Source organism: Dendropsophus ebraccatus, chromosome 1, assembly GCF_027789765.1.
Source record: "Dendropsophus ebraccatus isolate aDenEbr1 chromosome 1, aDenEbr1.pat, whole genome shotgun sequence".
In the NCBI taxonomy this organism is placed as follows: Eukaryota; Metazoa; Chordata; class Amphibia; order Anura; family Hylidae; genus Dendropsophus; species Dendropsophus ebraccatus.
In genome coordinates, this window is record NC_091454.1 from 116,156,495 (window position 1) to 116,176,078 (window position 19,584).

Genomic DNA, 19,584 nt, shown 5'->3' on the forward strand with positions numbered 1-19,584 from the left:
ATCAGAGGGTTGTTGTTATATAGTACAGTGGTGCCTTGGATTACGAGCATAATTCGTTCTGGGGCCGTGCTTGTAATCCAAATCCACTCTTAAACCAAAGCAAATTTTCCCATAAGAAATCATAGAAATGCAGTCAATGGGTTCCACACCCCAAAAATAATGATTATTCTGAATAACATGTAAAACAAATGAAACAAACATTCAGAAACAGCAGAATATGTGATATTATAAGTTACTGTACAGTAATGGAGAGGATGGGAAACACAAGGGCGTACAGAGACTGCAGGGAGTATGAAGGAATGAACAGGGCAGATGTGGGCACAGTATAGCAGCACTCTCTGTCCGGGGAGAGAGGGGTTACAGCTATGAAGAGATTACCTCCACAGTCCTGTCCCCTGATGTGAGCCCCAGCCTTAAGTGGATCTGATATGGATTGGAAGGTGATGGAGACTTCCTGGGTCAGAGTACAGTGCTACAGACCCCGCTATGCAGACCATGCCCCTCCTCCACTAGCGCTCCCACCCAGTACAGGGAGCTCTTAAACCAAAGCAATGCTCTTAAACCAAGTCACAATTTTGAAAAATGGTGAGCTCTTAAACCAAGTTACTCTTAAACCAAGGTACCACTGTATGTTGTATATCCCAAGCAGAGACTGGTTGCAAGTTGCGTGCCACAAGGGTCTATTCTGGGTCCTGTTCTTTTTCATATGCTTGTAAGGGATATAAAGAGAACGTTTGGTAGGCAAGGTTTGTCCGTTTGCTGATATAATGCACAAGGGAAGAGGGAATCCTCTGAGTATCATATTGGCAGTTCTTTGTTCGCAAAGACTTCTGAAGAGAAGGATTTAGGGGTAGGGAAAGCCAATCGTATGCTGGGCTGTATAGCTAGAGATATAACCAGTAGGAACAGGGAGATTGTGATCCCGCTGTATAAAGCTCTAGTGACATCACATATGGAATACGGTGTCCAGTTCTGGAGACCTCACCTACAAAACGGATATTGATAAAATTGAGCAGGTCCAAAGACAGGCTACAAAAATTGTGGAGAATGTGAGGCATAAATCATATAAAGGAAAGACAAGTCAGATAAATGTGTAAAATCCACACGGATAACCCACCCCTCGCACCAATCTCATCCCGTGCCATAGACTCCATCAGTTGTCCTCAAAAGGATGCCAGACCCAACTTTAGCCTCCAAATACAATCAATTTAAAGAGCTTTTCAAATCCATTCCCGGCTTTAGCCTAACTAATCTGTGTAAACACACCATAAGGCTGTCTTTCTACATTTGCCTTTGAGAACTGCATTAAAATAAACGCATGCATTCCACTTCGGTAGAACTTGAGAAGCAGTAGCTGGCAAAGCATGATTTAGAAACAGCCTTTATTGTAAACAATCAAACAAGCCTAGTAATGTTGATCACATTACAGCGCTCAAACAACAAGAGACCCAGGGTATGTGGAAAACAGAAGACAATGAAGATGTATTAAATCTTTAATTACACAGTTATAATTAAAACAGAATTGAGTATTTTTAGTTTCTTTACATTTCTTTTTTTTTTTACATTTCCTCAATACATAAAAAAACATTTAAAATGGTACCTTATGTTCAGAGACAAACAAACATTTAGTACACTAAAAGGTTGTTGCTTTTTTTCCTTCAATAAACAAAATAAGCCAGCATATACTACAAGAAAACCTGCAAATCCTCAGAAGGACATGTCAATCATTCCTGACAGGGCTTAGTAAATACATGGCTTTTTGTAGAATGACAATCTTTGAAAGTCTTTTCATTGTGGCATGGCTAGGTTATTCTTCCCAGAAAATTTAAGTCCTAAAACTTCAGGAGTGGAGAATCATATTCCAGATTTTCTTTGTTGCCTGTAGGACTCAGTTTAATGAGTGGTGAACTGAGATCAATCAACTAAAAAAAAAAAATAAAAAAAAAAAAAAAAAAAAAAAAAAAAAAAGATAAATAATGGGGTTACCACCAAAATAAAAACCATGGAGGTCAACATTTATGCAGCACAATTGTCTGAAAAAAGCAAGAAGCCCGAGAAGAAAGGAGGAGAAGACAAAACACAATAATATATACACTATACATAGAATGGAGCTGCAGGGTGCACAGCGTAGCAACCATTCAGAACTCAGCTTTCATTTCTTAAAAAGTTTTGATAAGCTGAATGCTGAGTTCTGATTGGTTGATATGGCCAAATCAAAAAAGTTTGTACCAGTTTTTATTTATTCCCTCCAAACACAAAAGTGATGCTAGCCAGTTGTAGCTCCTTGTGCAGGTAAACACTAATGGGGCCCAGTGCTACATCTGCACAACATCCCCTTCATTCTCAGAACCTGAGCAGGTGCTAGAGGCCAGACCACCAACAAATCTGGGTGACTATATTCTACCAATCTACTCAACCTTTACATGATGGGGATTTTCCTTTAACCCCTTCACGACCCACTACATGTTCAACATCAGCCAGTACTCAAAGACAGACAGCGGCTACTGTGCTGCTGTCAGCCATTAACCCCATAACCACGATCTAATGGTCTCATACTTACCTCCATGCTGTCTAAAGGTGCGTTTACAAAGATTTAACTGAGATTTTTGAAGTCAAAGCCAGGAACAGACTATAAAGAGGGATCAGGTCATAAAGGAAAGACAGATTTCTCCTGAAAGGAGTCATTACAATTGTTCTGGGGGGGGGGGGGGGGGTATTCACTCAGGAAGTGCATAAATAAAAAATGTTGTAGGAGTGAATGTATAATAGAAATATCAGCATGTATTAAGTATAGCGCTAGGCCTACACTTACTGTTGCACTACAAAATGATTTTAAGTTAGGGACTGACAGCTGCAGTCAAAAGCAATAGATTGAGTTATATGCAAGCTCTCAAACTTCAGCTGTCACTCAATAGTTAAAGCATAACTGTTATTTCACTTGTCACATCAGAAGTTTTCACCAGTAGGGGTCCAGTTGCTGAGGCCGCCACTAATTACTTAAAGTAGCAGCACCCAGAAACACAGATGAAAACCTTTACGTTTCTGACAAATCAAGAAAAGATCCACATGTCAGGGAACATTGTCATTTAGTGAAGTTAGAGTTGGTAGACTGGAATGCTGGATGTAATACTCGTTGGACACATTCCTATGCCTGCAGTTATTGCAGTTACAAGCAAACTAGGGTTCCACTGATTTCTATACATCCGTAATTTTACTGATCCAAGCCACAAAATACACTGCAGAATTATACAGTCCACTAAAAACTGCGGCTGTGACACTGCGGGCTTTGTCAACATCTCCAATACATGTTAATTTTTCAGAAATTAAAGTTACACTTTAAAAGCATTTATTAGCACTACTAAAAAGCCTTAAAAAAAATCGACAAACTTAGAGCCACTTTATCTTAAAGTGTCACTGTCGTTTCATCAACAGTCCAGGCGATTTTAAGTAACTCTGTAATTGGGTTTATTAGGTAAATATGCCATTATCTGCTTTCAAAAAGCCTTTTCCCCCGCCCTCCTCTCTCTCATTCACTGCTCATTATCAGGAAATTTCAACTCTTTTACATCAGTACACGTCTGTTCTATGAATAGGGGATGGGGGGTGGAGGAGAAAGGAGGGAGATTAGTCGTCAGCAGAGAACAAAGCATTACACAGCAGGGAGCCGCTGAATGCCCCTATTCAGAGGTCAGTGCTGACTGTCAGAGGAGATAACCGGTGATGTAGCTGTAAATTAACTTTGTTGTCCTGTTTTGGTGCCTCGCCTCCCTCCACCCCTCCCCTCTCCATAGAGAACAATAAAGACAGGGGGAAGAGCTTCAAACTGCATCCAAAAAAAAAAAAAAAGATTTCTTGGTGGTCTTTCCCCTCAAAAATGCATGTTATTGTTGGTGGACAGTGCCGTAGGGGCGGGACTTAACAGTTATCAAGTATCTCCACCCACATTGGAGTCATAGGCCACTCCCCTTCTGTGGCACCACCACATTCTAGGCCCCACCCCCTCTAAAGCATCCTCAGAATGGGCCGACGTATAGACCTAGCCCTCGCCCTCTGAAAGCCTGATCAGAGAAGGCGGGGCCTAGGCCTCTAGGTTGGCCCTTTCCAATGAAGCTGTGGAGGGGGCGTTGCCTACTGCGCCATAGTGGACGGAGGTATGGGTCACTATGGCCATTAGGCCCTGCCACTAAAGCACTGTCCACCAACAACATGCATTTGAGGGGATAGACCACCAAGAAATCCTTTATACGGTAAGATATGAAATGTCTTCATACACAATATAAGCTTAACTGTCATTTATTAAATTTTTTTCCAGAAATCAATAGTACAAGCAATTTTAAGAAACTCTACAAGGTTTTTAATCAGGCAAAAAGCCTTTTTCTAAAAGTGGTTTCAAAGCAGAGTCTATTATACCCTATAAAGCAGGGAGGGCGTTTAGGGGGGGGTGAGCGAGCAGGGAGAACAGACAAGAAGCTGTACTGTTTGCAGACCATCTGGGCACAAACTGGATTTAGAGGTCAGAAAGGTCAGTGCTAGTCTAGGAGCTTGGTGAGAGAAGATTGCAGGGTGTAGCATTTTGCCGTGCTGCTTTAATTCCTCAGTGCTCACTCACCCCCTCCCCTCTCCATAGAGTATAATTGACACAAATCCTGCTTCTTCTGAAGTGGGGGGGGAGTATAGTGTGTAAGCTCATGCATGCGAGCAGGGACCTCACTCCTCATGTATGGATAATTATATGTATCTCTGTAATGTCGATTTTTTGTCTATGTATGTAACCCCAGAATTGTAAAGTGCTGCGGAATCTGTTGGCGCTATATAAATAAAAATAATTATTATTAAACTCTTTTGCTTAATAAAAGCAATTACATAGTTTTAGAATCTCCCGTAGTATCCATATTTATTGATTAACAAAAAAAAACAAAAAAAAAAACAAAGACATTTAAATGACAGCTAAAGCTTTAAGAAAGGTGCTGAGAACCCCTTAAATGGAAAGGGGAGTAGCAATATTACTTTACAACGTACAGGATCTGCAGCAGATTTGACGGCGCAGATATCAGTGTAACTAAATAACTGAACACAGCATCAAATCTGCTGAGGATCCTGTACGTGTGTGAACGCAGTGTGAATACAGCACAATATTGCATTATAGAATATAGCCATCAAGAAGCTTGTAATGTGGTTTCAATGCTGACAGGCACAACTGTAGACAGTTTTGTAACCACAGGATATTTCCTCAAGCAGATCAATATAGCAAACAGAAGTTACACTACGTTAACACTATGTAGGAGAACTAGCAATTATTCTAGAACAATGTAATATACTAGGATATCTTACCTGAATATTAGCTGGCTTGAGTAGGACATGTCTCTGGTTAAATTCAGGTGTGTTGGAAAGGTCAATAAGAGGTTGACTTTCAATGTCAATGGATGACAGCTTTCTAACTTTGTTAGTTTTATCCATCTCAATGTCAATCAACAAAGCCTAGTTAATAAAAATGTTTAGTGATTTATAGTGAATATAAAAAGGTGGACATAAAATTTAGTAAACCTGTTGAGATCTTGCCTCTGATGGTTTTTCAGCCACCGACTGCCTCTCCTCGTTTTCTGCCATGAAGACATGTTTGCTTTCTGGAGAAAAGTTCAGGGAGCAGCATACTGTATTGGGAGCAGCATGGTCTTTTATAGGCGAACATGGACTCTTGGCTGCTTTGGTCCTATTCTGTTCACATTCTGCAGACCTAGAAGCAGATTTATTATTTATAAAAGAAACAAAGTATTGTATTACTGTATCGAAACTATTAGGCAATTGATTCCGATCCCACCCCAATACACATTGGATTAGGTAAGATTTACCATTGGTAATCTGCACCAAGTGTCAGCAACTAGAGTACAAGTTATGGCCCATATTAATCAAAGTGGGTAGAACAGAAACTGGGTGTAAACTGTGATTGCCATGGGCAGTTTACACAGATTTTTATTTTAGACACGTTGCTTAACATGGGTCTATGTGGATATTCATTTACCCATTTATAGGAGACTTGACAGATTTGCTGGATGCCTGGACAGCGGTTGCCGGTCGTAGAGAAGAAATGGGTCTTGGGATAGTTCTCGGTGTTACAAGCCCGGATGTTCTACGGCTGATGGGTGTTGGCAAGGCAGACACATGTTTTGAGTTGGGAGTAGCAGATAGATTCCTTGGTGCTATATTAGCATTGGTCGTCATAACTTTTGTGGCTCCCAATGGTGTGCTTTGAGCAATGCCACTGAAGAAACATAAGATTTTGTACTTTTATTGCATTTCTAGAAAATGGTGACATCAAAGCACCATAAAAATATTTTTTTTAAACAGAGTAGGTGATGCAATATGAAGAGTTTCTGCCGCTGTAATGTACCTTCACACATTGATATTAATGATGAGATGGATGCAAGCCTGATATTCTATAATGTAGTAATTTTTCTAAATTATGGCTGACAAGCTATATTGGTTTTATTATGAATTAAAGTGGATAGAAACATGACTATTAAAGCAGAAGTCCGGTGAAAATTTTTATTACTCTATTGTATTGCCCTCCAAAAAGTTATACAAATAACCAATATACACAGACTCCTAGAGATGTGGGGACTGTGGCTGTTGGAGAGGATGATGGCAGGGGGACACTGAGGGGCACAGGGCACTGGAGGGACACTAAGCATCCCTCTGCCATCCTCCTCTCCAGCAGCCGCAGCCAACACAGCTCTGGGAGTCGGGTCGTGACATCACCATTTTATCCAGGAAGTGAAACCTTGATGCAGTAGTAAGTGCAGGGGGGGGGGGGGGGAAAGCACCTCATAAGCATTTCCGGTAAGAAGTGTATATTGGCGATTTGTATAACTTTGGGGGGCAATACAATACTTTAATAAAATTTTTCACCAGACATCCTTTAAAAACAAGATTGGTAACTTTACAAACACCACAACCACTCCCCATTACCTGCCGATTTCACCATAAGACAGTAACCTTTTAGGCTGAAAGGACTTTGCTGTAGTACGATCAGGTGACAGTCCTACATATAAATACACGCAAAGCAAAATATATTATCAATCCAACATTGAAAAGTAGCTCAGAGATTAGATAATTGTATGCTCTTACCTTCCTGCTTTTGTGGAAGCTTTAATCTATTTGTTGGAGTGGGCAATACCTTTGCCTGAGGCTTGGTATTCGCTCCTTTTACAGCACTTTCCATTCTAGATGGTGGTGGCAAACGTTGCAAATTGGGTGCCGATGTTTGCCTCAGGATTTTGGAAGCTGGAGTTAGGGGTTGGGAAACAGACACTGAAGTCGATTTATGACCAGCTGGTTTTATGGCAGTACCCAGTTTTAGACGGCCATTCGATACCTCAGTGGGATTTTTTAAAGATGACCCCATAGCACTAACGGGGCGAACAAGTGCAAAGCGGTTTGCGTTTGTCTTTTGTCTTGAACTGGTGGCTGAGGTGTTCAGAGAGGTGTTAAGCGATGCATTTAGTTTGGCTGTAAAGCAAAGAGTGATGTCTAGATAAGCAACAAACCTAAAGCTCAGGACACGATCATCATTGATGTGGAGTGCAGCTTACCATTAGTTGCTGGTGGTGAGAATGACAGACTGGAGTTCAGACTAGCATTCATACTGGAATGGGAGGATGAGGAGGAGGATGTATTCCTTTTATAACCCACTGTAGCTGATGGAGTTTTGAACTGTGCTTTGTTTAACCCAATCTGAAAAAATAAAATACAGAATCTATGTAGGTGCCACACTGCATTATTGGTTTAATGTAATTACTGTAATGTACATTGTACTGTAATGCCGCTCTACATGGAATTACAAAGTACTTTGGTGCTATGTCTGGTAAAATTACCTATCTAACCTATTACCTATCTATCTTATGAACTCTGCAGTTACATTTAACTAGGCAGGAGATTTTTTTTGCTAGAAACTCTAAAGACAAAACAGCACTAGGTTCTTGCCCTTGCCTCTAACCTTATTTGCCACTGGTAAGGTCCTTTTACTTGGTCCCACAATGCTGGTATTAAAGGAGGAATCACTGACATCAGATGCAATGCTAGACTTATCAGATAGCAAGTCTTCAGTAGAACCCATGCTGTTCAGATTTTTCCTTCTAGCTGGGCTTGTTTTCTTTACGGCTTTGTGCTGAGAGAAAAAAAAAATTAGATATTCAGTCAATAAAGCATCTTTTCTCCATCATCAAATAGTTTAGCGAAATACTGTATGATGGAAGATTTGCTTTCAATATTCTAGAGAAAAGATGTGCTGCCCTCTATAACAAGAGAAGGCCCACATTACACTGTGAAGGGAGAATATAATGAGAGTTTCTTATGGTGCATTTCCACAGAAAAATGTATGACAGATTTTTGAAGCCAAAGCCAGAAATTGATTGGAATAGGGGAGAAATCTCAGTCTTTCCTTTATGTCCTGTTCTCTTTTTATAGTCTATTTCTGGCTTTGACTTAAAAGAAATATGTCAGATAAATCTTTGAATGTAAAGGCACCATTAGAGTCTCCTATTGGGCAGGCAGTCATTAAGGAGCAAGAGAGCACCTACCTGTAAGGTCAGCGCTTATTTGCTTATTTCCTGCCCGTTGTCTGTGCTATTACACACAAACCGAGCAGGGAGAAGGTGACCCCCAGAAGATAACAGTCCGCTGCCGCTGCTCCTATTACACGGAACAATGGCCAGCAGACCACCGCTATCGTTGTTTAATAGAACGTTTTAAGAAAAAGATCAGCCGACATCATGCATTTCAGCTGATCATTGCCTTTTAGGGTACGTTCACATGTACCGAATTTCTTGCTGCGTATTCACAGAGATCCGCTGTAGATCCCTGCCCAGTAAACCCTATGGGCAGACAAACTCGCAGCAGGATGCACATCCCACTGCAAGTTTGTCTGCAGCCTGCCCAGTTAACCCCCTGGCCGCCGGAGCCTATACTTCACCAGGTCCCCGCTCTGACTTGCTTCAGGGTTTCTTGGCATGTCCCACGCAGCAAATCAGTGCGCCAGCCCGCTGATTGGCTGAGCGGGACGTGAAGACACCGGGAGCCCCGAAGCAAGCCGGAGCGGGGACCAGGTGAAGTATAGGCTCGGGCCAGGGGGGTTAACGGGGCAGGTTGCGGACAAACTCGCAGCGGGATGTGCATCCTGCTGCGAGTTCGTCTGCCTATAGGGTTTCCTGGGCAGGGATCTGCAGCGGATCTCGCTGTGAATACGCAGCGAGAAATCCGCTGTGGATCCGGTACGTGTGAACGTACCCTTAACCTGATCTACATCAAATGACTATTGGCCGGAACGGGCGATTACTGTCATTTGTAGTGACATGACATGTCCAAAGTTACTAGTTGCACTGGGTCTGCCAAGACCTGCTGTGATTTCAAGATACAGCCAGGGGGAGTTCAAAGAAGCACGTCTCTCCCTGGCTGTCAAAATCAGACACTTTCACTTCAGTCTATGAAGCGAAAGACTAGAATGTTCGCCTGGCTGCTACCCCCCCCCTTCCTTCCTTCTTTTCTCCCCATTTTATTTTTATACCTTTGTTTCTTCAGCTCCAGTGCAGATCTCCATGGTATTAAACACTGGAGTCTAAGGGTGCATTTTGACAGATTTATCTGATAGATTTTTTTAAGCCAAAGCCAGGAATGGATTTAAAAAACGGATAGATCCCTGTTTTTCCTTTATTACCTGTTCCTGGCTTTGGTTTCAAAGATCTGTCAGATAAATCTTTGTGTAAACGCCCCATAATAGTGCAGCGTACAAATGCAATAAATAAAAGAGAATTGTGAGCAGTAGAGTGAATAGATACCTTTTCAACAGCCAAATGGTTATTTTTTGTATGTACAGTGGGTGCCTTCATCGGTTGCAGCTTATTTACAGTTTTACCATTTGCTAATGAAACAGCATTTTTTCCTTGAGGTGCTTTGGTCTTCTGAGCAAGTGGAGATGACAAGTGACTTTTCACCGGTTTTGGTACCTTCAAGGGACTAGTGCAGTTCTGTGAGTCCACGCTACATGATTTATTAGCTTTTCTGTTAGACATAGTAAGCTTTTGCTGAACTGAGGGAGGAAGCTGATGAAATGGGCTATCCTGTACACAATAAGTCTCTCTTTTAATGGCGACTGGAGTTTTATTTAATTCTGCATTAAAAGCATCAAAAAGATTGAGTTTTGATTTTGACTCCTGAACAAATTTCTCTACCGCTGGGTTTGGCACTGGGGTAGCAGGTTCCTCTTTCTTTTGGTCTTCATTTGCAAAACATTCCAGCTGTAGGGCAAGTAGGTGGGCTTCTTTAAAAATCTCCACAAATTTGTCACCACTCAGGGGGCTCCAAACCACCTGGTCAGTAGTTGGAGGAGTGAGTTTTTCCTCAGATGACTGACTCTTCAATACAGCGGTGACACATTTCTCTTTATGTCCAACTGGCCCAACAAACACTTCATCATCACAGTCCTCATTATCTTCTTTAGCACTATCAGGAAGAGGGAAAAAAAAGCAAATATGAATCTAGTACATAAGCCTAAGTTGTGAGAACATTCATTGATAGACTGTGAAAAGTTACCTTGTAGGAGATAGGGATATATCAAAATCAAATTTTTCATCAGTTAAAAGGGTAAAATCTAAAAAAAAAAAAAAAAAAATTAAGTTAGTTTAAAAAAAAAACATTTACTCAACTGACTAAAGGTTAGGCATTACTATGGAACACAGATGGCAGTGGCAAAAAACTTCAAAGTAAGTGGCTTTGCTCACATTAAAGTGACTGTACCACCAGACCCAGGCTGAAGCACTGGAGGCGGGCCGACCCACCCTAAGTGGGAGGAAACCCTAGCCCCTCTATGATAGGGTTGCATTGATTCTAATGGAGTCACGTCATAAAGGGGCTAGGGTTTCCTCCCACTAAGGGTGGGTCTGCCCGCCTTGAGTGCTTCAGCCTGGGCCTAGTGGTACAGTTACTTTAAAGTGATACTGTCACCTAAGTTTTCCTATGTGCTTTTATCATTGTTGGACAGTGTCACAGAGACCGGACTTCGCATCCGCTGACCCCTGCCTTATCGCAAGGGGAGCATGGATAACAGCACTGGACAGAGGCAGAGGTCTCAATGGATGCTAAACCCCACCTTAGTGACATTGTCCAACAATGATAAAAGCACACAGGAAAACTGGGGTGGGTGGATCACGTTAAATTGTCACTGTTGTTATAACTCTACCTGGAGTTCCCTTTAAACCAAGGTACCACTGTAATTTTTACCGAAGAAGCCAGCATCACTGAAGGTATGTGTGCAATGCTCATGTCATAGCCATCTGGAAACAGGCAGCACAGATAAATGCATCATTTCCAACATAAATTTGCACTCAGACTAGACTGTTTGCTGGTCATATCAATGAGTTGATAGGACGTTCCTGGAAAAAGCATAAAAAATCTGCTCTTTGACAAAATGTTGTCTTAGAAAGCAAAAACGCGTCCTCAAAGAGTCACCGTCATTTCTAAAAACTTTTGACGTGTCAGAGACGTAAAAGTTTTCCTCAGTGTGGGTGCAGGGAGAAGACAGTGCTGCAGCGCAGGGAGAAGACAGTGCTGCAGCGCATCTTCTCCATGCTGTGCAAGAAAAAAAAAAAAAAAAAAAAAAAAAAAAAAAAAAAAAGGGGGGGGGATCGGTCTCCATAGACTTACATTAGAAGCCGAAATCTTTTCCTAACAGAGCTGGAGGGGACGGCACTGCAGCGCACCTTCTTTTGCTCGTTCTAATGATCGGTATGGGTCTGACCCGGACTGATCAAAAGGTTTTACAAAAGGACAGTGACACTTTAAGGTGTTAACAGAACTATTTCGTATAAAAATTCAAATACAGTTTCCATTCTTACCAGTACATGCATCCATTATGGAAAAGAACTTCTTGCTTTATAACACCTAGAAAAATAAGCATATAAAAGAACTTTACAAATCAATGCACTAATAATAGGAGTGTGTCCATTGCATATGTAGTACAACTAGGCACGTGGCCAGACAGACTAATGGCCAGAGGTCCGCTGACTGCTCGTGGGTATCAAATGAAATTCTCAAAGCCATGGTCAACACATGCTGGTTTAGTGGGCCCTGGACCCTCCTGTTACAGGACAATGGCCGACTTCTTGTGGTCAGTATGTACGCACCTCATAGAAGACAAAGGTACTAATGCCATTGGCTGGATCTCGCATTCACCAGACCCAAATCCAGTTGAAAACCTTGGAGGTTATATTTAGGTGCATCCAACACTGCCAAGTCGTGCCACAGACCATCCAGAAGCCCCCGATGTCCTGATACAGTGTGGGGAGGAGGTCCCCAGGACACTATTTGGGGCATACTCATATGCTGTAGGGAGTTCAGGCACAAGGCCGCCATACTTACTATGACAGCCAAAGTTATATTGTTATGAATAAGTTTGGAGATCTCAGCAATGGCCACAGTCACCCACCATGAAGGGAGGACATTCCCCAGGCGTCCTCCAGCACTGTGTATTACCTCACTGAGGAGGATAAGAGGCAGGTGACGCCATGCTGCCCATAACACAGGCGTGACAGCAGCACTGGTCTCCTCCACTAAGGACAATGTCAGTCACCAATACTACACAGAAGCAGGCCTCTCCATTATACTCTATACCCAGTGCACTAGGCAGCGACCAGCCACTACATAACACCGCACCTGAGAGCCGGAGAGCGCAGTCCTGGAGCAGCAGTCACAGCGCACACAGCTCCGAGTGAGCCGGGACTTCCTGCTACCGTGGCCGGCGGTGACGAGACTCACAGCCAACACCACAACCGGCTCTCACCACCGCAGAAACGGCTGCACGGTTCAAACTTCCCACTGAGCTCGAAAGCGTCCACGTGACAAAGGATAACGGGCAATGATTGGTTAGTTTAAAGACATACGCACGATCACGGGATACACGTTTAGCACGTGCCGCGATGCCTGCTGGGAATTGTAGTTTTGGTCCTATTTTTGTTAGAGGCCATTACTGGTCACGTGTGGTTTTAGGGCCGGCGAGGAGGGGGATCGGGAGGCGTTCTCCATCTGCTTGTCTGCAATAGAGTATACGGAGATGTGTACGAGTACATATCAAAGCCGTTGTCAATTACGTGTTGTCCAACACTCCTCAAAATGCTACATAACATAAAATATGTTTATTTATCTATTTTTAAATAAATGTAACAATGTGTTAAAACATGTCCCTTTCTTGCAGCAAAAATGAGATAAAAGTTGCTGACCCTTCCCTAGATCCTGAATAAATGTCCAACATTATCAATAGATTATTTTATGGAGAGCGAATGTAGTGGTATGCGACTGTATCAGGGGCGGATTAGCTTTACCATAGGCCCCGGGCTGTTCACCAAGCCTGGCCCGCCCCCCACCCCACTGTAACTATGGCGGCGCTAGTGTGGTGTTCATAGTACAGGATAGATAATGTCATAATGCCCTGAGTTGTGCTAAATTGCTGTAGAAAAGCCACGATTTTTGGCAAATGATGGCAGAACTGTAACCAGGAGACATTTCGCCACTAAAAGTATCAGTCTCTTTAGCTGGCCATGGGCCCCCCAGGAGCTCAGGACCCCGGGCTACCGCCTAAAACGGACCTATTATAATCCGCTACTGGACTGTATTATAGAGACAAGTCCTGATCAGACTGCTGGCCAAATGACCTACTGACCGCATGATGGAATCTACAATGGGGGACTATGATGTTATCTGCTGGGAACACAGATGGACCAGAACTTGTGGCCATAATATAGTTGCAGAAATGCTGACTTAAGTTTGACGTGTTTGATGGAGGACCGTATGGTTTTGAAGTGAATGTACCATCAGGTACATCGATTTGTTTTGTTTTTACAGTAGCCAATCGGTGCTATTATAAGGATACTGGTGGCCCGGATCTTTTTTTGAAATACCACCTGGTTCCCGTGCTCAGCGCCATTCTTTTGCCGTGTAACGACCTGGCTCTATGCACTGGGGAGGCGGGCCCGCCGCCCCCAGTGGGAAGATATCCCCTCCCCTCTGTTAGAGAGGGGATATGGTCACTCTGTGGGAGGCAAGCCAGGCTGGTCTATAGCAAAAGAATGGCGCTGAGCCCGGAAACCAGTCGCCCACCCACTGGGATCACTGAAAAAGAACAAAAAAAAATAATGTACATGTCGTTATATCTATACATCTATACATTCTTTTTTTTTTTTTTTTTAGTTCAGTCAGTTTTTTTCAACCAGCACAAGTCAGAAAATCTTCCTTTGGGAGACTGGACCTGGATTTCTGGTAAGTTCAGCTTCGTAGTACAGCATGATAACAACAACAAATACTGAATATACATTGCAAACTTGCTTTATGTCACATCTACTGTTAATTTAGATTGTGAAAGTTATAACAACAGTGACACTTTAGTATATATTAAAGACAACAGTAGTTCACAGGTCATTATTGTTGGAAGCATTTAGCTATCAGACCCCCTTATAATGTTATTAGGATGCCAAACAACTTAAAGGGAAACTAATAGCTGTTAGAAGTGTCTAGCCTGCTGATATGTCCCTACAGTGCACGGGGCGCTGAGGATGAAGGTAAGTTACCCTCCGCGCTGTTTCCGTAATACTAGTAGCTTATCCTCTATACCAATTAAGTGCTTTGGAGGACTGGGGACAGGACTACCACCCCCAGCGCACCAATGTGAGTTTGCAGCAAAATCCGCTGCAAATCCTGCTACTGTGATTTTCAGTGGGGTTACATACCTTCAGCAGAATTTTCATTAACATTTTCATAACATACCGCCTGGAGCAAACATTACCTGCTCAGTGCCACGGCTGCATCTGAGGCTACCGTCGGTCCCACTCAGCCAATCAGTGAGTGCGGTGGGGCTGTCACTGAGTGGCTGAGTGGGACCAATGGAAGCCGGGAGCCTCAGATGCAGCTGCGGCGCCGAGCAGGTAATGTATGCTCCAGGCGGTGGGTTAAATGGGCCGGCGTCTACATACTTGCATGAAAATTCTGCTGCGGGTATGTAACCCCATTGAAAGTCACAGTAGCAGGATTCGCAGCATGAAATCCGCTGCAAATCCGTTACATGTGAAGCTACCCTAAAACTTTTTTTGCAGTGCATTGTTCCCACAGAAGTTGTCAAGGAGAGGGAGAAAAGGTGAGTACACTACTAAGGCTGGGTTTACATATATCAGTTGTAATTTTTCCCCCTATGTTTTCCTGTCATTTTCAACAGGATTTTAAGGTCCTCGCAGCATATTGTCATTACACTGTGAGTATAGTGGCAGCCCCCTGACATCCCGCTCAGCCAATGAGTGCGCACAGGGGGGCTATATACTAATGGTGGGGAGCACACAGGGGGGCTATATACTAATGGTGGGGAGCACACAGAGGGGCTATATACTAATGGTGGGGAGCACACAGGGGGCTATATACTAATGGTGGGGAGCACACAGGGGGCTATATACTAATGGTGGGGAGCACACAGGGGGGCTATATACTAATGGTGGGGAGCACACAGGGGGGCTATATACTAATGGTGGGGAGCGCACAGGGGGCTATATACTAATGGTGGGGAGCGCACAGTAGGGCTATATACTAATGGTGGGGAGCGCACAGGGGGGCTATATACTAATGGTAGGGAGCGCACAGGGGGCTATATACTAATGGTGGGGAGTACACGGGGGGCTATATATTAATGGAGGGAGCTCACATGCTGGGCTATATACTAATGGAGGGAGCTCACATGGGGGGCTATATACTAATGGAGGGAGATCACATGGGGGGGGCTATATACTAATGGGGGAGCCACAGGGGGGCTATCTACTACTGGGGGAGCCACAGGGGGGCTATCTACTACTGGGGGAGCCACAGGGGGGCTATCTACTACTGGGGGAGCCACAGGGGGGCTATCTACTACTGGGGGAGCCACAGGGGGCTATCTACTACTGGGGGAGCCACAGGGGGGTCTATCTACTACTGGGGGAGCCACAGGGGGGGTCTATTTACTACTGGGGGAGCCACAGGGGGCTATCTACTACTGGGGGAGCCACAGGGGACTATCTACTACTGGGGGAGCCACAAGGGGGGCTATCTACTACTGGGGGAGCCACAAGGGGGGCTATCTACTACTGGGGGAGCCACAGGGGGGCTATATACTACTGGGGAAGCAACAGGGGCGCTATATATCACTGTGGGCTGGCAGGGCACTCCTCTTTGGTTGAACGCCGCAAGCCAGAACCGGACGGGATGTATATGCATGCGTCCTGCCCGGCGAGGCATCCGGCGCTCTATTTGTTTGAATGGGTGCGGCGCTGCATTGTCGGAGCAGCGGTGCGGCAGGACGCTGCAAGATGCGTCCTAACGCACCGACTGTCCGGCTATGCGGCGGGCACTATTTCCCTGCCGCATGTTTTGAACGGTCCCATTGAAAACAATGGGATCAGTTCAATGATGCGCGCCGGAGGGAAACCCGCCCTTATACCCCCAGCCAGGGGGCTTTGACACCGCTTATTTGTATTACTTTATCCCTTCCTGTACTTTTGTCTAGCTCTATCGTCTTAGCCACAAAACTGTGCCTTAGGTTTCTAGCACTGTTTAGGTTGTTTATGTGTTTAGTTTGTGTGTCCAGCTCACTGGTACAGGCCTTTGTACCCCCCTGGGGTGATTTATTGAGGTCAGCTATTCACTTTTTCTCCTTCCCTATGTTCACCAGCTAAATCATCAATAGAAAGAGCATGCCGTTGGATTTTTATGCAACGTTTGTGAAACACATCAGATTGTGCAATCACTTTTAGGCTGGGTTCACACACAGTATATTTCAGGCAGTATTTGGTCCTCATGTCAGGTCCTCATGAGTGGATGGAAAACACAGAAAGGCTATGTTCACACAATGTTGTAATTGAGTGGATGGCCGTCATATAACAGTAAATAACTGCCATTATTTCAATATAACAGCCGTTGTTTTAAAATAACAGCAAATATTTGCCATTAAATAACGGCCATCCACTCAATTACAACATTATGTGAACATAGCCTTTCTGTGTTTTCAATCCACTCCTGGTTTTGGTTGCCATGAGGACCTGACATGAGGACCAAATACTGCCTGAGTGGATGGCCGCCATTTAATGGCAAATATTTGCTTTTATTTTAAAACAACGGCTGTTGTATTGAAATAATGGCCATTATTTACTTTTATATGGCGGCCATCCACTCAATTTCAACATTGTGTGGACAGATCCTTTCTGTGTTTTTAATCCACTCCTGGTTTTGGTTGCAATATGAGGACCACAATACTGACTGAAATATACGTAGTGTGAACATAGCCTTATGATGTAATGTATAAAATGTACTTTCATCATTTATCAGTCATCAACAGAGGATTGTACATGCATTTGGTACCTACTTTTATTCCTGATGTCCCTTTGTTTACTTTAGTAAAAAATGGTTTGTTTGTTTTTTTTTATAATCCAGGGACAGTGTTAAAGTGGTGTGTCTAGGATACTGACAAATAGCACTAGAGTGAGAGCAGATCTTGCTCTAGAATTCAGCCATTCAGAGTGCAGTGCATGTGCTATAGGTCTCAGAGACTGCCCCAGAGGATGAGGGAGTAAAGCCCTTGCGTGGGATATTGTGTATCCAGAAGAAGGTCTGCCTGTCAATCATTCACTAAGGAAGGGGGGGGGACTGGTGATGGAGTGCGGCTGCAGGGCAGGCACCAGACACAGACATCTTGCTCGTGCTACCAATTTGCAACAACAGCCGTGATTAATTGATAATTTGTGTGAACTTAGCCTTTAGAAGCAGTATGTAGTTTCAATATTCAATATCCAGTCATATAACAATAAGTACAGAAGATAATCGGAGGGCACTCACCATAAAACTTGACTTTTATCATTAAGCCATTAAAATCCTTCCAGTCGACTCGGGCGACTCGGACGCCAGCACCATGCGGTAAACGTACGTGACAGCTGTTTCGCGTGCGTCAACACGCTTCTCCAGACCCTGCAAAACAGCTGTCACGTACGTTTACCGCATGGTGCTGGCGTCCGAGTCGCCCGAGTAGATTGGAAGAATTTTAATGAATTAATGATAAAAGTCAAGTTTTATGGTGAGTGCCCTCTGATTATCTTCTGTACTTATTGTTATATGATTGGACCTACTTTCTACGGAGAGGAGCACCCCACATTGACTACTGGCAAAATATCAGCGGGGCATACTATATTTTGGAATAGTTTCAATATTTCAACTTTTCTTAACATGGTAGAAGTATGTTAATTGTCCTGTTTATAGCAATAAAAGGCATCTGGCAGGTCTACTGGAATTGTAGTGAGATCATCCTTTGCTTATGCAGGAAACATCTCATGCTAGCAGCTGCTAAAGCAACATTTGACAACATCAGTCATATCTTTATGGGCGCCACTTCCAGCCAGGAGTTTTAGTTGGGAGTGTCCTAGGCGTAGCAGGAGGTTGTGTTCACACAGACCTGATAAAGTAATACTGGTAGGACAGGGGAAAGACACAAAACTCCATCCTGCAAAGAAACCATGACCGACTAAGGACACAGGAAGATGCTAAATCAAGTATGTGTGAACTCAAAGGCACGACCTCTCCAGTCACTCAAAGAGTCTCTTTACACTAAACTCTGAGGAGCAAAGTAAGCTGTCACATCCTGGACATAGTCAAGATGAATTCCTCAAGACGGTAAGAAGACATTGCTTCTGATTAGCTTGTCTTTCTATACAATAATTGTTGCTCATTGTTGTATATGAGATATATATATATATACACACGCTAGCAAATAGTATTTGATTGCTACAAAAATATAAAACAGGCAGCAGTCTTAGTGAAGATTATATCATGTTATTCAATTAGCATCTTCTACCTTCTACTAGTTTAATAAGTTTCTATTCATATATTTATTTAAATAGCGCCAACATATTCTACAACACTGTACATAACAGATGGTACATATGCAGACAAGACTGTCAGTTTTTCTTTCTTATTGATGTATTAATTTTTATCTATCAATTAAAGTACATTCTATTTTCCTTTCATCAGAATACACTCCCTTCGAGCTCACAGACAGAGGATTCCTATGACGTATGTGGAAACCTGGCAGAATCAGTCCTGCAGCTGCACAGATCAGTGGTGCATAGATGAACTGGCCACATATTTATTGATTACCATGATTATTATAATTGCTCTATTGGGAGCTTGGGCAAGAAAGGATGTGTATGTGTAGACTTCCCAGGATATATAACCTTCATCCAACAAGATGCATCTCCTCAATCATCAGACTGTTTGACTTTTCATAGGGAAGACAAATCACATTATCTTCAAAGTTTTATTTGAAGGATATTTATTATGTGGAGAAAATGCAATGCAATGTTTACAATGTTTAGTATCGGGATTCTAGTTGGTTTTGTACAATGACTTGTGTGGCAAGGAATAAACGTATAAGCTTTTCATTGGGAATAAATATCCTAAAATCTGAATAGCAATGTGCATATAGCAAAGCCTTTGTGTGATTTTTTTTAAATTCCATACTCATTTGTGAAGAGTTGTTTC

General features: G+C 43.1%; 1 protein-coding gene and 1 long non-coding RNA gene across 2 annotated transcripts; one reads left to right on the forward strand and one right to left on the reverse strand.

Moving 5' to 3' along the window:
- Nucleotides 1-1,365: 1,365 nt before the first annotated feature.
- GTSE1 (G2 and S-phase expressed 1) lies at nt 1,366-12,879 on the reverse strand. The gene is made up of 12 exons (XM_069956119.1): nt 12,703-12,879; nt 11,886-11,931; nt 10,585-10,642; nt 9,831-10,494; nt 7,994-8,164; nt 7,590-7,731; nt 7,126-7,506; nt 6,967-7,039; nt 6,020-6,259; nt 5,560-5,734; nt 5,332-5,478; nt 1,366-1,922 (listed from the first exon to the last, which is right to left on the reverse strand). Exons 2-12 carry the CDS (start codon nt 11,899-11,901, stop codon nt 1,833-1,835), a joined length of 2,157 nt encoding a protein of 718 aa, XP_069812220.1. The 5' UTR covers nt 11,902-11,931; nt 12,703-12,879; the 3' UTR covers nt 1,366-1,832.
- A 5,480-nt stretch (nt 12,880-18,359) lies between these two features.
- Nucleotides 18,360-19,517, forward strand: LOC138776322 (uncharacterized). The gene is made up of 2 exons (XR_011360718.1): nt 18,360-18,717; nt 19,075-19,517. It is a non-coding gene; the product is annotated as an uncharacterized lncRNA (long non-coding RNA).
- The last annotated feature ends 67 nt before the right edge of the window (nt 19,518-19,584 follow it).